Source organism: Chelmon rostratus, chromosome 23, assembly GCF_017976325.1.
Source record: "Chelmon rostratus isolate fCheRos1 chromosome 23, fCheRos1.pri, whole genome shotgun sequence".
Classification (NCBI taxonomy): domain Eukaryota; kingdom Metazoa; phylum Chordata; class Actinopteri; order Chaetodontiformes; family Chaetodontidae; genus Chelmon; species Chelmon rostratus.
Window position 1 is genome coordinate 5,439,714 of NC_055680.1, and position 15,588 is coordinate 5,455,301.

General features: G+C 42.4%; 1 protein-coding gene across 1 annotated transcript; it reads left to right on the forward strand.

Moving 5' to 3' along the window:
- The first annotated feature begins 85 nt into the window (after positions 1 to 85).
- wrap53 (WD repeat containing, antisense to TP53) lies at positions 86 to 15,180 on the forward strand. Its single transcript, XM_041965054.1, has 11 exons — positions 86 to 275; positions 733 to 1,190; positions 1,347 to 1,533; positions 2,319 to 2,414; positions 3,572 to 3,680; positions 6,671 to 6,759; positions 8,924 to 9,147; positions 10,512 to 10,723; positions 11,508 to 11,611; positions 11,864 to 12,007; positions 12,933 to 15,180. The coding sequence occupies exons 2-11, from the start codon at positions 908 to 910 to the stop codon at positions 13,156 to 13,158; spliced, it is 1,674 nt and encodes a 557-aa protein (XP_041820988.1). The 5' UTR covers positions 86 to 275; positions 733 to 907; the 3' UTR covers positions 13,159 to 15,180.
- The last annotated feature ends 408 nt before the right edge of the window (positions 15,181 to 15,588 follow it).

Genomic DNA, 15,588 nt, shown 5'->3' on the forward strand with positions numbered 1-15,588 from the left:
CATGACAAAAATGCAGTGCTCCGCTATTATAATGAACCCTCGTCATCAGGGTAATTCTCGCGATAGTTCGAAACACATGGCCGCCCACAGTGTTTACAACTTCTCGCAATGAACTGGTGAATAGAAATACAAAGTCCCCAAATAGAAGGACGTCGAATAATTTTGTATACTGTTGGGACTCTCCGGCTTAAGGTGAAACTTTGACGACGTCGAGGAGAAAAGTGTTTGTAGCCAAACTGCAAGCAGAACCAAAGGCCAGGCAAGCCATAACACAGGTAGGTAGCGCCAGACTGTTAGCATAAGCTAATGCTAACGTGGGGTGAATGCTGTTTCTGTTGTGGACCGACGGTTAAAGGAAATATAAACATTTTTGCCTCATTTGCTGGCATTGTTCAACGTATGAAAGGGTAGCAGACCATTAATGGAGTAAAACGTGTAAGGGTTTGTCATGTAATTTGTACCTCGTAAGTGTTAACTTAGCGAAATTAACATTAATGCTAGTTTGGAGTGGCTGGCACGTCACGACTAGCCACAGGTGTCTGCGGGGTGTTTGCCTGTTCAGCTTGGCGTCAGTTATTTATTCCTCTGAACAAAACACGTCGCATTTACGTCTCTACGGTTGTGTTTAGGTTTCTACAGTGCGCTTATGTTTATGTATGTGTTTTCCATCGTCTTGTATAATTGGTCTCACCTGCCCTGTACTCTGCCTTCACCTGCCTTATTGTTGTCTAGGCTAGTGGGTGCTGTGATGTCCTCGACCCCCAGCAGACTCAAACACCCACACTGCAGGAAGAAGCACTATCCCAGTAGCACTTACCTCACCCACGTCTGACAGCCAATCACCGGACACAAGGCACTTGGACGCCAGGTACAGGACTTGACAGGAAGGATTGATAAACAAATAGAGATGTCTGACTCAGCTGGAGGTGGTGAAAGTGGAGGTGTAGCAGGCGCAGGGCAGGAATCGGATGCGGATAGTGAGCCCCCTCAACAGGCACCAACTTTACCTGAAGGTGACAGCATAGAGGTAGGTGAAACCTCAGCGGAAGAGGCACCTCCATCTGCCAAGCGGCCCAGAATGAGCGAGGAGGAGCAGGGGCTGGAGCAGGTTGCAAAGGCCATCGAGATGCATGGAGAAACACCAGCACAGGCGGGATTGCTGCAGGGAGACACAGCCCCACCATCACAAAGTAAAGTACCTTCAGCTGCTTGTTTCAAATGAAATACGAGAAAGGGGGAAAATCTGTTTCATTCAAGTTATAAATTTTGGTCTGCCAGAGATTATGATTCAGGAATATCTTGAAGATTAATGAGTTACCCTGCACAAATGTACTCTTCCATGCTAGGAAAGGAACCAGTACAATGTGAGGAGGAAGGTCGAGAAGGAGAAGAGGTGCCAGTCAGTAGGGGAGGTGAAGAAGAATGCCATCAGAATGGCGATGGAGGGCATGATGCGCCCTTAGAAGGAGAGACGAAACCAGAGGAAGAGCACAACGGTAACAGATCTGCCGACAGCCCCAGTGAGGGACAGCAGTAAGTGGAGGAAGAAGTCAGGTTTATTTTTAACCTCTGTTACCACAGAACTAGGGGTTAAGATACAGTAGACATGCCACCAACTGAGCTATTTCAAGCAGGATTTTGTGGGGGGTGGAGTTGTTATGTGATTATGAAGATGTGTTAAACCCATATGCTTCTGAGTTCTGGTAACTACAAAATGTCCATGTAGTCTGAGAAAATAATGAATCTTAATAGAGCACTACAAAATGCCAGTGCTTCTTGATCATGTGCTTCGATGGGCCAAGCGTGTGTCCACCACCACAAACAACTGTGGCCCATTTTTTCCACCTGTTTGCATTAAGATTAAACCTTTGCTACAGGTGAATCATCTTAAAAGATCATTCCTGTTATTCAGGAAATTGCTTGGCTTTGCTCTGTGCATTGCTCTGTGCATTTTACAGTAGTACTTATTTTGAAGTGGGCCAGCAAAAAACACAACCGCATTAACTGATTACATATTTAATATATTTAACACCATCAGTCATTACAGTGGCAAAATTTGAAGGAGATGAGATGTGTGAAATGGTCAAATTCACCTTGAGAATTTCCATGAGATCATATTTAACAGAAACAAATTCTAAGCAGAACTACAGGTCAGATGTCAAGGATGTGGTCCCATTCATTCTGGTAACTTTATGCCCTTGACATTACTAAAATGGGAAATTGTCTTTCGCTTTGTTGAGAAATAGTTTAATTCCTTTCTTTTAAACGGATTAACTCAAGACTTCTCCCCTTCACCCTTATCTCTGCCTTGCTTCCAGCCTTGGCCTAGATTTTACCCAGAACCCCCAGATGCTGACTGGTTCCTGGACTGAGTTCTCCAGCCTTCCAGAGAATTACCTTAAAGGCTGCAAATGGTAATCTCTTCTAAAAATTAACATGACATCTAATCCAACATGGGGATGAGGTTTTGAAGGTGCTAAGTATAAATGTTAAAATCATTATTGAATTGTGAGTTGTAAGTATGATTACCAAAAATATAAGTATCATCTTCATTCTCAGGCTGGAGTGGGAACACAAATGCAGGTAGTAAATTTGCTATAAGTGAGGCTGCCTGCAATCTTAATCTCACGGTCAAGATAAATCTGTGTCTCAGTCAAGTACAGTTAAGACGGAAAAATGTTTGCAAATGTATTAAAAATGAAAAAAAAATAAGAAATCTAATTTACAAAAGTATTCACAGCCTTGCTCAATACTTTGTTGATGCACCTTTGGCAGCAATTACAGCCTCAAGTCTTTCTGAATATGATGCCACAAGCTTGGCACAGCTATCTTTGGGCAGTTCTTTTTGCAGCACCTCTCAAGCTCCATCAGGTTGGATGGGAAGCGTCCCTGCACGGCCATTTTCAGATCCCTCCAGAGATGTTCAATCGGATTCAAGTCTGGGCTCTGGCTGGACCACTCAGGGACACTCACAGAGTTGTCCTGAAGCTGCTCCTTTGATGTCTTGGCTGTGTGCTTCGGGTGGTTGTCCTGCTGAAAGATGAACCGTCGTCCCAGTCTGAGTTCAAGAGCGCTCTGGAGCAGGTTTTCATCCAGGATGTCTCTGTACATTTCTGCATTCATCTTTCCGTCTATCCTGACTAGTCTCCCAGTTCCTGCCGCTGAAAAACACCATGCTTCACTGTAGGGATGGTATTGGCCTGGTGATGAGCGGTGCCTGGTTTCCTCCAAACATGACGCCTACCATTTACGCCACAGGGTGCTATCTTTGTCTCATCAGACTAGAGAATTTTGTTTTTCATGGTCAGAGTCCTTCAGGTGCATTTTGGCAAACTCTAGGTGGGCTGCCTTGTACTTTTTACTAAGGAGTGGCTTCTGTCTGGCCACTCTACCATATAGATTGGTGGATTGCTGCAGAGATGTTGTCCCTCTACAAGGTTCTCCTCTCTCCACAGAGGAATGCTGTAGCTCTGACAAAAATTTATTTAAAGCATCAAAAAAGATTTTGTCATTTACTTATTTTGCAAGTATGATCACCTTTTTCCTCATCCTCCCTTCTTTTCTAAACTAGGGCCCCTGATGGTTCCTGTATCCTGACCAACAGTGCAGACAATGTGCTTCGTGTGTACAATCTCCCTCCAGAGATTTACAGCTACAACTGGGACTTGCTTCCTGAGATGGTGAGCATGCAGATATCTTACACATCTCATGTGCATGTGTGGAATATAAACAAGTAGCTGACTAGCAAGTCCTGCCAAGATATGAAGGTATGTAACAATTTACAGAATTTTGTGATCCATGATAGAAATATGGCTCGATGCCATTGTGGCACTGTGACAATATCTACCATGGCATGACATGGTGATTTACTATCTCCGCTTGTGGAATATTGTCTTGTTTTTGTTTGAACAGCAGAGGGCGCAATCATAGTAGTCAAGAAGACAGACTCTTGTCATCCTTTGCGTGCAAGCCAAGCGCTGCTTAAAATAAACCCAAAGAGATAATAACAAAATTGATTTAGGATGCTCCATCAACTTTTAGAGCTGATGTATGCCAGCATTTCACTTTTCCCATTTCAAGAACTAACAATGGCAAAAAGGAAACTGACATACGCAAAACAACTTGCAAATACTGCCAGACGACAGCCAACTACACTACGTGAAACATATCAAACTTGGGAAGCCATTTAGCACGTCACCACTCAGAAAAGTAAAGGCTAAAATCACAACTACAACATAGTGTGAGAAAAAGCTTCAGTCGGGCCAAAGGAGCCTGAAAGAAGGATTAGGAGCCCTGCTTCTGCATAGCAGTGCGAGAGCTGAAGAAATAACACGATGCATCAGTGAATATACAGCCAAAGACTGAACGCCATTTTCTGTGGTCGACAACGATGGATTTCAGAGCAGGTTTGAATGTTGGCCGCGCCAGCCGTCTGTTCGGTCAAGTAAGGCGTGTAGCAGCTGAGCTGAGGACCAAACACAGACTGTTAAACCTGACAGTACATGAACTAATCGTGGATGTGGTCACCCGATGGAACAGCTCTTTGAATTATTTTAGAAAAGGAGGGATGCATTTTTTTTGTTTTGAAAGTGTACATGGTTCAATCACTCATTCCCAAAGACAATTCACAGCTGGCTAATTTTATTTTATTTTGCGAAAGAAGGAAAGCAGAAGCACTTTAAATAAAAAACAAATTTTATGTGAATGAAAATGTGGTATACACTAGTTTATTGATAAAAGTCTTTTTTTTTAATATGCCAATAAATATGGCTTTTTGTTTTTGTTACATCCCTACTGGCAGCACAGAAAACCTTAAATTTGTGTTATGAAAGCAGTAAAGTTGAAATTACATGAACAGCCATGTTTATAAAAAGCTCTTCCATAAAGGTTCTTGCTCACCGTCTTGTACCGGTGCTTACAACGAGCTCAGATATTAACATAATGTTTCTTTACTCAGACCTTTGAAGGTCTTCAGAAAAGATGTGTTAATAAACTCTGTGCAGCTAATGGACAATGTGTGGGATCCTTTGGTTTCCTTTTCCATTAAAAGCTGTTTATTATTAAACAGGAAAGGTTTTACCTCATTAGAGCTGGCCAGTATTGTCTGTCCAGTCTTGGCCAGAATCGCACAGTGGATACATAAACCCTCAATATGTCTGTATACACATTCGAAACAGTTCCTCTAGTGCCCCCCTCAGGCCCAAGTTGAGGTCACTTTTTGGCTGTAATGCTGGAGCCCTTGCACATATAAGAAAGTATTTTTCTCCATTGAGTTTTGTAGGACAGGTGTCCAACAAATGGGTTCTGTTCAGTTTCTGTAAATTAAATAAATTCCCATCAAAAGCTCCCTTTTCCTCCTACAAAGTTGACCGTACCTTGTGAAATAGAGCATCTTTGAAATGCCTTTTTTCTTGTTTTTCTGTTGTAAAAGCCATTTCTCTTTCTCAAAACTTGGCTTTTGTCTATTGTTGATAAAGTTGAATTCAGTTAGATAAGATAAGATAAGATACGTTATGAATCCCCAGCTGGGGAAATTCAGATGTTGCAAGCAGCAAGTAATGGCAGTTGCAAAAAATAGCAATAGAGAAATGCAAGCTACAAAATACAAAATAAAAGCGGACTATAAATATGAACAATTATACAAAGGGCTTATGTCAGAAAAAACGTATATATATGTGTAATATGTGTACATAGAAATATATATATTGATGCAAAGAAGTGTAAGAAAAACTGCCATTTCACAGACTATACACAGATTGCACATGGAATGGATAAAGTGACCACAGCATTAATGATGTTGCACAGAAATAAATATGTATATGTCACAGTAGAATACTGTTATGTATTGATATTTACAGTACTCTATTTAACAATCTACAATTAAACTGTAGTGGACCAGCCAAACGTCATTCATTCATTCATTCATCATTCATTCATATATCGTTTGTGGTCTGATAGTATTTTTTGAGCAGGCAAGTAAAACAATAAAATAGAAAATAAGATGTTAAAAGAGTAAGTTAGTCAAAGAAAGTACCCCACAACCCTGAAATGAATCTGATGGATCAGATGTTTTTTTCATTCTTTAATTTTATGTTTCAAACAATTTCTACATTTTGAGATATTTCCAGTAAGGAAAAGGTCATGAACCTGTTGTTCGTTGTCTGATTTTTGTATTCAGAGGCCGTAACTATGTTTTTGAACATGATTTCTGCCTGTATGTTGTGCTACCACCAGCCAAGACCAAACACACAAAGCATTTCAATCAATTTAAGGCAGCAGCTTGAGAAATTTAACAGTTAGGTTAAAACATTTAGGTTTTGGAAAGTATGAAGTGACGAGCGAGTCTCTTAATTGCATTACAGGCTGGTAGATTGGGATCATTGAACAAAAATAATTGAAACATAATCCATTTTCCTCCATTACGGAGATCTCAGACCATTTGTGAAAAGGGTAGAAAATTGAGCTTTGATTGCTCCATTTCTCACATGGTGCCACTGGCTTTTAATATTGAATTTCACTACAAGTGAAAAGTCTGTGATATTTTCTTCTTGCCACCTCTTCAGTACCAGCATCAGCACTGATGGATCCCATCAGTAATTACAATTTGCAGATACTGTGTGTTTCTGTCCCTACACTTACTTTCCTTCCTCTCCTTTCCTTTCTGCGGCAGAGTCCGGTGCTTCGGATGGCAGAGGGAGACACCATCTACGACTACTGCTGGTACCCCAAGATGAACTCTCTGGACCCGGACACATGCTTGTGAGTTCATCTCGATCTTTGCCAGACCGTACCCTGAGCCTCAGCTCTTAACAGCTGGATAGATGGGACATTTAAAGTTCACTTTGAAGGTCAACCTGCCAGATGGTGAAGGATGTATACACAGAAAAGGTACTGGGTTGTTTATCTAGGCCAGTGTCAGTCAGTGATTGGTGTTTTTAATCTAGATCTTGGATGGTTAGAGTGTGTGTCCGTGCGTGCGTGTGTGTGAAGATTTTCGGTGTGCTTGAGCCTGTCTAATAGACTATCTGAAAATACGTAGAAGGTATTGTGTGCCTGTGACTCATTCTTTGATCCCTGTGGTATTTGTACTCGTTGTGTGAGCTGGCTGCCAGCGTTGAGAGAAGCTATAAAAGCTTTGTGATGTCTCTCATTATGAGAGAAGAGTTGGCCTTCATCTTGTCTGCCTCTACCTCCGTAGCAATCTGCTTGGCTGTTTGAGGCCCACGGTGCTTTTTAGCATGATTCAGCCCACTAACTGCTCTCCGGAGTCCAGACAACACCTGAAGGGCCTCATGATTCTCTCTCTCCTCTTTTTTTTCTGTTTTTTCTTTTGCTTGTGTGTGCTCTACCAGGCTTTTAAAACGTGGTCATTGTGACATCACTGTGTGTTTGTGCGTGCCCTGTGAAGCTGAACCAACATTAGTAGCGCCCAGCCGTCACCGTGGAGATTCTGAGGGGAGAGAGGTAGGGCCGTGCTAACGAGCTGAGGTCAAGTTGCCAACAGTTTTCACTGTGTGCGTACCTCCTCCCCGAGCTCCCATCATCCTGCACTCATAGCCTCCACCCTCCGACAGATCCCTCTGATCAAGGCCCAGCACTGGCACCACTCCACCCCAACACCAGACAGTCTTCAGTGTGCAAGAGGAAGGCAGTGGGTGTCAGGAGCTGCATGTCCAAAGATGAGAGATGTGTAAACAGCACAATGATCAACAAATGACTCATGTGGACAGTAAACCACTTGAGAGGCCTGTGCATATCTGCCAAAGCCGTGCAAAGACCTGTCTGTCATGAAATTACAGTAGGAGATGACGACAGAAATGCTTTATCTTCCTCAGATCACTGCCACATGTCAGAAAGGAGCTCCTGTGGGGCACAGCGAGGTGGTCTGACAAGCTCAGAGTCAATTGTTAAGGGCTGGGTCAGCCATATAAAAGGTTATGGTTGTGATTATTAAACACGTTCACAGCAAAGCTGTTTTTCCGGTGCATTCTCCGTCTCCCTCCTTCTCCCCCTTTTCACGTCTCCCATTTTGTTTTTCATTCCTCCCCCTGCGCTCCTTGAACTATCCGTCTGCCAAAAGCCGCGTGTTGTTGATGCCCCTCCTGTAGAGAGGGAATAAGGGCCCCTGTTATGGCTCGGTTAAGTTGCACTGAGTTCTAGGCATTGCTCCAAGCTAGCAGCAGTCTAGCATTATAATTGGGCATTTCCCTGCACTGGAATAAAGCTGCGGCTCAGAAGGGCCATAACAGAACACGGCAGCAGCGGTAGGGGCTAATTTCCTTTGTCTAATTGAGCCGCAGTGATGTTTCGGCATTTGTTCAGCACCCAGTAATTAGAGTTAAAAAGGCATGGCTCAGTCTTTGGCCCTGATTTGAATCAATAAGAATGTGCTGTGGTCTTGTCTCCATAATGACGCATAGCATAAAGCTGCGTATTTGTTTTGATGCAGTGGTGCATTCAGGTGGCTGTGGTGCAGTAGAGGTCAGAAGCAAGAGATTGAATCAAACAGTGAGCTTTTTTTGGTTGTGCATAATGTATATTTCAAAAGAATGTCATTAATATTTCATTTGAATCTGTTTTGTATCCTGTAAGATGCAGGTCCAACTATTTTATTCCACTAGTTACTTTGTTTCATTTTTATAGACAAATGCTGACAGTATGCTCGCTCGCTGCACACTAAATGTTCTTATGTGTTGAAAGTCTAAAATGACTAATTTCTTAATTGCTAGCTACAAAAAATGCCCTCAGGGACAATAAGGATTGACTCCATTAAGTATTCTCAGCATTTATTCATCCTTGTTTCATGATTTACACACTCTCTATTCCCTGTTGTCTCTCAGTGCTTTTCCCATATGTCTTAATAACTCACTCTCTTCCTCTCTTTGCCATTCTATTCTGGTGGCCTCTTACTTCCCTTCCCCAGTCTAGCCAGCAGTAGCCGCGACAACCCGGTCCACATGTGGGATGCGTTTTATGGGGAAGTGCGAGCCAGTTTCCGACCCTACAATCACCTGGATGAGCTGACGGCGGCCCACTCCCTCTGCTTCTCACCCGATGGAACGCAACTGTACTGCGGCTTTGACAAAACCGTCCGGGTCTTCTACACTGAGCGTCCTGGAAGAGACTGTGAGGAGAGGCCCACCATAGGTTAGTAATTACTGACTGCTCTCAGACATCTTCAGCTTAAAGCATCATACTGTTGATTTTGCATGATTTAGCTGTTTAACTACAAATCAGGTATACATCACAGGAGAAGGTTATAGTCTTTAATACCTGTTAAATGTGGTTCTTTACATCAGAAGTGGAAAACTTTGCTCATGTAGTTTTCTATGAACACTTCTTTAAAAGTGTTGGAAGGTGTGCTCAGATGGAGTTTATCTTCATGGTACTTTAACAAACAATGCATTATGAGTTGCATGAAATGTTTATTATTTAGAGCAGGGACTGTTTTGAAGACTCTCCCTGTTGTTCAAGGATGCAAGAAGACAGAATACTTTATAAAAAGAACTGCATTCACAACCCGCGTTCTTGTAAAATCAAACCCACAAGACAATAAGTAAACAGGAACAATGTGAAAAGAATAATGTGAAGTCAGTTGTTTCAGGTATTTAAAAAGTTGCCATCTGACAGCTGGCTGTCACATCTCACAGGCTGAAGTCTCTTTCAACAAACCAACAAGGAGAGTTTTTATTATGTACCTTTGGCAAAAAAAAAACAAAGGCAGCTAAATGTTTACTGTGGTGAATTCCTAACCTCCGTCACACACTTCAGACATGTCTCAGTGTGCTGGCAGGTTCTTGTATCAACCTGAAATGAACTGAACCAGTGAATGTCTTAAAGTTAACAGGCTGAAATATTCTGAAGCACCAAAGTGATCCTGAAAAATGTGAATACGTTTTTTTTTTTACAATTCCTGCGTTGCATCTTCATGTCCTCCATTGTTTTTTTTGTTTGTTTTTTTAATAATTTATGGCATAAATTGGTTTCAGGTGGCAAGAAACAAACCTGACAAATGCGAAATGCCTGAAATAAGGATTTTATTTTTTTTTGAGCCAACAAGTAAACCTCATCTCTGCTAAACTGGCAACTCGACATCTTGCTGCGGTAGAAACTTGCTTTCTCTGGTTTCATGTTTGTTTGGCTCCATCAGCCCTGCTTCTGCATATTATGCAGAAATGTGTGGTTAATCTCAAAAACAGGTTATGTGATACATGTGAGGACTTTGCCAAACCCTCGCCTCTGCTATTTTGTGCCCAAAAACGTGCTAAAAGCCTTTAAAGAGCGAGAAAGAGGATGATTAGGACAAGAGTGAACCGTAAAAAGAAACAGATGATGCAGATGTGAGTTTAAATGTGCATTATCGAGAAATGTTTTCCTCTTGGAGATGTAATGAGGAATGTATGAGCTGCCAAAAAGTCAACTTTGAGCAGAGGTGATTGAGAGTTTTCTCTTGTGAACCTTTTAAAAGGCCGAGAGCCTTGCCAAATGCCACTCTCTTGTCTTCGCTGCAGTGAAGAAGCAGGGCCAAAGTGGCATCATCTCCAGCTTTGGCTTCAGCCCCTGCCAGTCTGTTTACGCCTGTGGCTCTTACTCCCGCTGCGCTGGCCTCTACTCCTGCCAAGACGGCACCCTGCTGGCTCTGCTGCCGACCCGCCACCACGGAGGCCTCACCCATCTGCTCTTCTCCCCTGACGGCAACTACCTGTACACCGGCGGGCGCAAGGTGAACACACGAACACACACACACGGCAGCATGCAGAGAGGAGACCTGAGGGTAATAATGCTGCTTCGTTTGAGTGATCACACACACACCAACGGCAGGATTTGCGTGTTAGGCAGGTAACTGTGCTCTGTTGCATTGGGAAATCGGTTTACACAAGCATCATCGACACTTCTGGATAAGAGCTCGAGTTGCTGTCTCAGTGGCATGAGTCAGCATATGAGGAATCTGATCAGGCTTTATGGCATTCCCGCAGAAGTCACAGTGAAAAGGATTCACTGCGTTTCACAAGGGGACTGCAGAGGTTAGACACCGCAGGAGATGGAATTCAATTGATAATAACTGCTAACCATTGTTAGCCAAAAACAGTAAGGCCAGTTAAGACACCATCACAAGTACAGGAGTCTCCTAGTTCGACATAGCAGCATAGTGACCCCCGTAACCATCAGCCTCGATTCCTACCTGTCACCTTATGTCAGATTAAATGTAGATCTGTGTTAAATCAATTATGAAGTCATCATAAACAAGTGGAAGATCAGAATGTAAATTTGAGGTGGTATTAAAAATAATCATTGTCAATAAAAAGCTGTCTATTTTCTAACATTGTTGCAGGTTGTTAATTTAACTTTTCTATTCACCTTTGGTTTATTCAATACTTAGTTTTTAGATTCAGTTGTAGCTTATAGGTAGGGGTGGTGTTAATAAAGGTGGACTGGTAGAGGCCAACAATGTGTGTTTTGTTTATTTACAAGAGGTAAATAAGAAGTGTGTGTATGTGTGTGTGTAGGATCCAGAAATCCTGTGCTGGGACCTAAGGGAGCCAGGCAAGGTTGTCTTTTCACTGAAGAGGAACGTGGCCACTAACCAGCGCATCTACTTTGACCTGGACCTGTAAGTGTGCTTCACCAACCAGAACTCCGCTCAGGGATGTGTGTATGAGCCTGAACTGTGACAGTGTGCTGATACTGCCCTTAACACCACATGATATGTATATATGAGCGTTCGTCCAGTTTTTCTGCCTCCCGTCTGTTGAGCTGACCATATTGTCAAACTTTCACACAGGCGTATTAATACCGATCAGTTATCACCTGTTACCTGTCCATTGTTCACACATGTTTTTTGTTGTTGGTTGTTTCTGTATAGGTCAGGAAGGTACCTGCTGAGTGGCGACACAGAGGGGGTGGTGTCAGTATGGGACACCCAGACAGCGCCTCCTGATGGTAATGAGGAGCTACTGCAGCCTCAGCTCAGGTTCCAGGCCCATTGGGACTGCACCAACGGTATCAGGTATGACTGCTAAAAAAGAAAATCTAACCCATCCCGATGGCTGATTATTATTATTAAATTCTTGTTTCTGGCTCAGTTATGATAGGACAGCAATATCAGATTTAAGTTGATGTATTCCCAAACTGTATCTGACTGCTGTTTTTGTCATAATTAGTTGCCATTGAGCTAAAGGTTTAATAGATCCCATTAGCATTTATTGTACAACAGAAATCTTATAAAAGGTACACACAAAGCTTCTCATGTGTCCAGTCATGCCATACACGACTGAACTACAACTAACTACTGTTGAAAATGGTACAAACAGCCACAAACAAAGAATCCTGATCGAGAAAGATCTTATTGGACTTGAGTACAAACAGAACACCAGCTGTGAATAGAGAGAGAAAGTAAGCAATCATCAGATTTAGGTCCTTCAATCATGTTCAGCGACTGTGTTGCTGTTTTCCTGCCTGATTGTCCTGCTGCGTTGTACTGTTTGGGCCTGACAATCATTCACACAAAAGCAAAGACGATGCCAACAAATCATCCAAAATATTTTGTATAAGAGAAGAAGCTGCTTTCAATTTCAGCATCGTAACATAGCACAACATACAGTATTACTGCTTTGTGAGAGAAATAACTACCGCTTCTGTGTCCTCTGTTGCTTAGTAACAATTCACATAATCTTAAATTAGTGTGTTCAGTGTGTCGAGGAGATGAAGTGGCTGATGAACTAAAAATTATGCATCATAGCTGTGAATGAGCTATAATTATGTTTAGAATCTGGACCTTAACCTCAGTAAATTCAGCAGTTTTAGGTCTTCAAACTGCATCTCATCTCATGTTAGTTTTTACATCTAAATGCACAATTCCAGAAATTTCAGTTCTCTCGAATCCCATTTTTTCATTGCACCCTTGACACTTCATCCATCTTCTTCTTCTACAGTATTCATCCCTTCATGCCATTGTTGGCAACCTCCAGCGGGCAGCGTCAGTTCCCGTGGCCCGGCGACAGCGAGGGTGACTCGGCCTCCGACGGCGAGGGGGGTGAAGCTGTGATGTCACCGCAGGAAACCCGACAAGACAACACCCTGAGTCTGTGGTGGGCCGGGCCACTCGGCCCTGCCGCAGAGGGGCACCAGGGTCCGAGTACAGAGGTGGTGGAGGCCTGAAGCTCTGTTCCTTCAGCCAGCTGACACAAATTGAGTTATGCCTGCCATGTGATATTTATTTAGAAATATTGCTATGGATAAAGCTAATTATAGGTCAGTCAGATTCTCTTTGCCATCAGCAACATGAAGTCCTGAGGCTGAAGAGCATTTCTGGATCATTTTTAAACATCCGTTTACCTTAAACATTTACAGTCCAAATGAATTTCGTAACATATCACCTGCAAGCTTACACCATTTACAGACCACAGTACTCTCACTTGCAGAGTAAAACATTAAAGGATTATGAAACATCAGGTCAGTACAGAACAGATTTTCAGGGCTCTGTGTTTGAAGACGTGACGTCATTGTTAGAAGACCAGTTTGCTAAATAAGAAGTGTAACTAAATGGCTGACTGTGGTCAGTGCTAAAACTAAGGAGGTTTTCTTTCAAATCTTACTCAGGTTGAGACAAGATGTGGGTTGTGTAAGGAGTGGAGCCTGATATTTCTCAGTTTTGTTATTTAATTAGTTTTTATGCAGCCAAGATAAAAAAAAAAAAAATCTATGAACCTTTTGTTGCCCTTTTTTATTTTAATGTGGAATTTACTTCCTGAATTGGGTGAATTTGGTTGGATTGAAAGCGCTGGCTGTGGTGTGAAGCAGCCCGGTGTCTGTCGACCGATCGCACCTCCGATCTGTGTTGAATCTGTGGGAGTGTTTGTTTACTTGTGTGTGGCCATAATGCTGCCCCAGAGATTCCAAACTGCTATAGTTACAGCAAGTGCCATTTGTTCTTGAGCTTTGCTTTTGTAAACTGACGATCTCCTGTTTTTACCTTCTTTTTTAAACTATTGGACGCACCAAATGTTGGGTCGCGGAGTGAATGCCCACAAATGTATATTTTTGTAAAGCCATGTTGATCATTCTCATTTTCCGAATGTATACTCTGTAAGCAGCTAGCTTGATTACTGTAACCTCATAACAATCTGTGAAAGTCTTAGTAGTGGATGCACCTGGAAAACGAGTGATGTCTTGATTATTTTTTTCTACAGATTGTGCTCAGATTACATTTGTACCTCTGTGAGTGGTGATGTGGCAGCACAAAACACACTGTATTTGAATAATTGCATTAGTAATGTACTGCAGTGATTTGCTCAATGCTTATGTTGCCATCAATGGGGTGTGCTTTGCTGTGGGGTGTCTCCAAACTAAGCCTTGTACCTTTTAGACACAGAGGAATCAGTTCATATTGAAGCCTGTGCTGATTCAGGTTTCACATCTTTTTGCCAAGTAATAAGACTTACAATCGTGTAGCTACTAATACAACACAAATTTGCTATACCAGGAAGCATTAGGAAATCTCCAGGTGGATGGTTGTGTCTATGACAGGTGGCTTTCTACTGGTTTTATTCAAGCTGGGGTGAATTAAAAGCATATCTCATCACAGGTTCACAGCCTCATTCAGTTTTGTCCTTTCTGGTTAAGGCAGTCCAGAGTTGGATGCCCTGTAATAAATCCCCGGTGAATGCAAGGTGATGTTACATTCAAGTCAAGAGGCAGCTCTTAAAAAGCTAAAGGGACTTTTGGCTTCTGCTTGTGAGATGGAAGCTATTCATAGCTTTCACCTTTCCCACACACATTCTGTATGAATGCACGCACACTCATGTATTTGATTGTCTGAAACCACAGGGGCACACCGAGCAGAGAGCCAAGTTGGAGAGCTGCACTGTTGTGTTGTGCAGGTTGCTTAGCGACCGTCTCCGCCTTGAGAGAGGAAAGTAGGTAGCAAGACAACAGGAAGGAAAATTGCGAGCAGAGAAAGAAAAAATGGCAAACAAGTGTTAGAGATAATCCAGCGGTGCAGTGATTGCTATGTGTTTGTCTGATGTGCTGGACTTGTCATAATGTCAGCCCCACCTGTGTGTGTGTGTACTACTTGATCGCAGTGATCAAAGGAAACCAGATGCACACATGATCAAGACAAAATAGGGTAATTATTGTATTTGAAAGCTGTTGGAATCCAAATGTCTGTATTAAGAAAGAATAAAATTACTGTGTAATGTGAAAGGGAGTCGCCTGCAGAGAGTTATCGCAGAACTCTTCAGTTCCACAGAGCGTTTTAGTGTCTTTAACTAACTTTTGGTTTCACTTATTTCATATTTCACATACTGTAAAAAGCAGTATTCCCCCTCACCCGTAGCTTTCTGATGAGCCAATGTGAAGCTCGGTGACGGTGGCCATCGCCATCTTGGCAGTGCCTGACTCCACCTAATCCAAAAGCCAGCTCCACCCACGCTGAGGTGGGCTGAACAAAGCCCGGTTACTGAAACCTAGCGCTAGCTGTTACACAAAGCAGTTATGATCATAATTATACATAAATCTATTGATTTATATTAAAAATACACCCCTGTATAGTTCTCATGAACTGGGAAATTAGCTATAGAGACCAAA

What these genes read in the sequence shown, in the direction of transcription:
- wrap53 (XM_041965054.1), top strand. Translation starts at nt 908, where the DNA reads ATGTCTGACTCAGCTGGAGGTGGTGAAAGTGGAGGTGTAGCAGGCGCA. An exon ending in CACAGCCCCACCATCACAAA is followed by an intron (nt 1,191 to 1,346) that starts GTAAAGTACCTT and finishes CTTCCATGCTAG; the next exon opens with GAAAGGAACCAGTACAATGT. An exon ending in GGGACTTGCTTCCTGAGATG is followed by an intron (nt 3,681 to 6,670) that starts GTGAGCATGCAG and finishes TTTCTGCGGCAG; the next exon opens with AGTCCGGTGCTTCGGATGGC.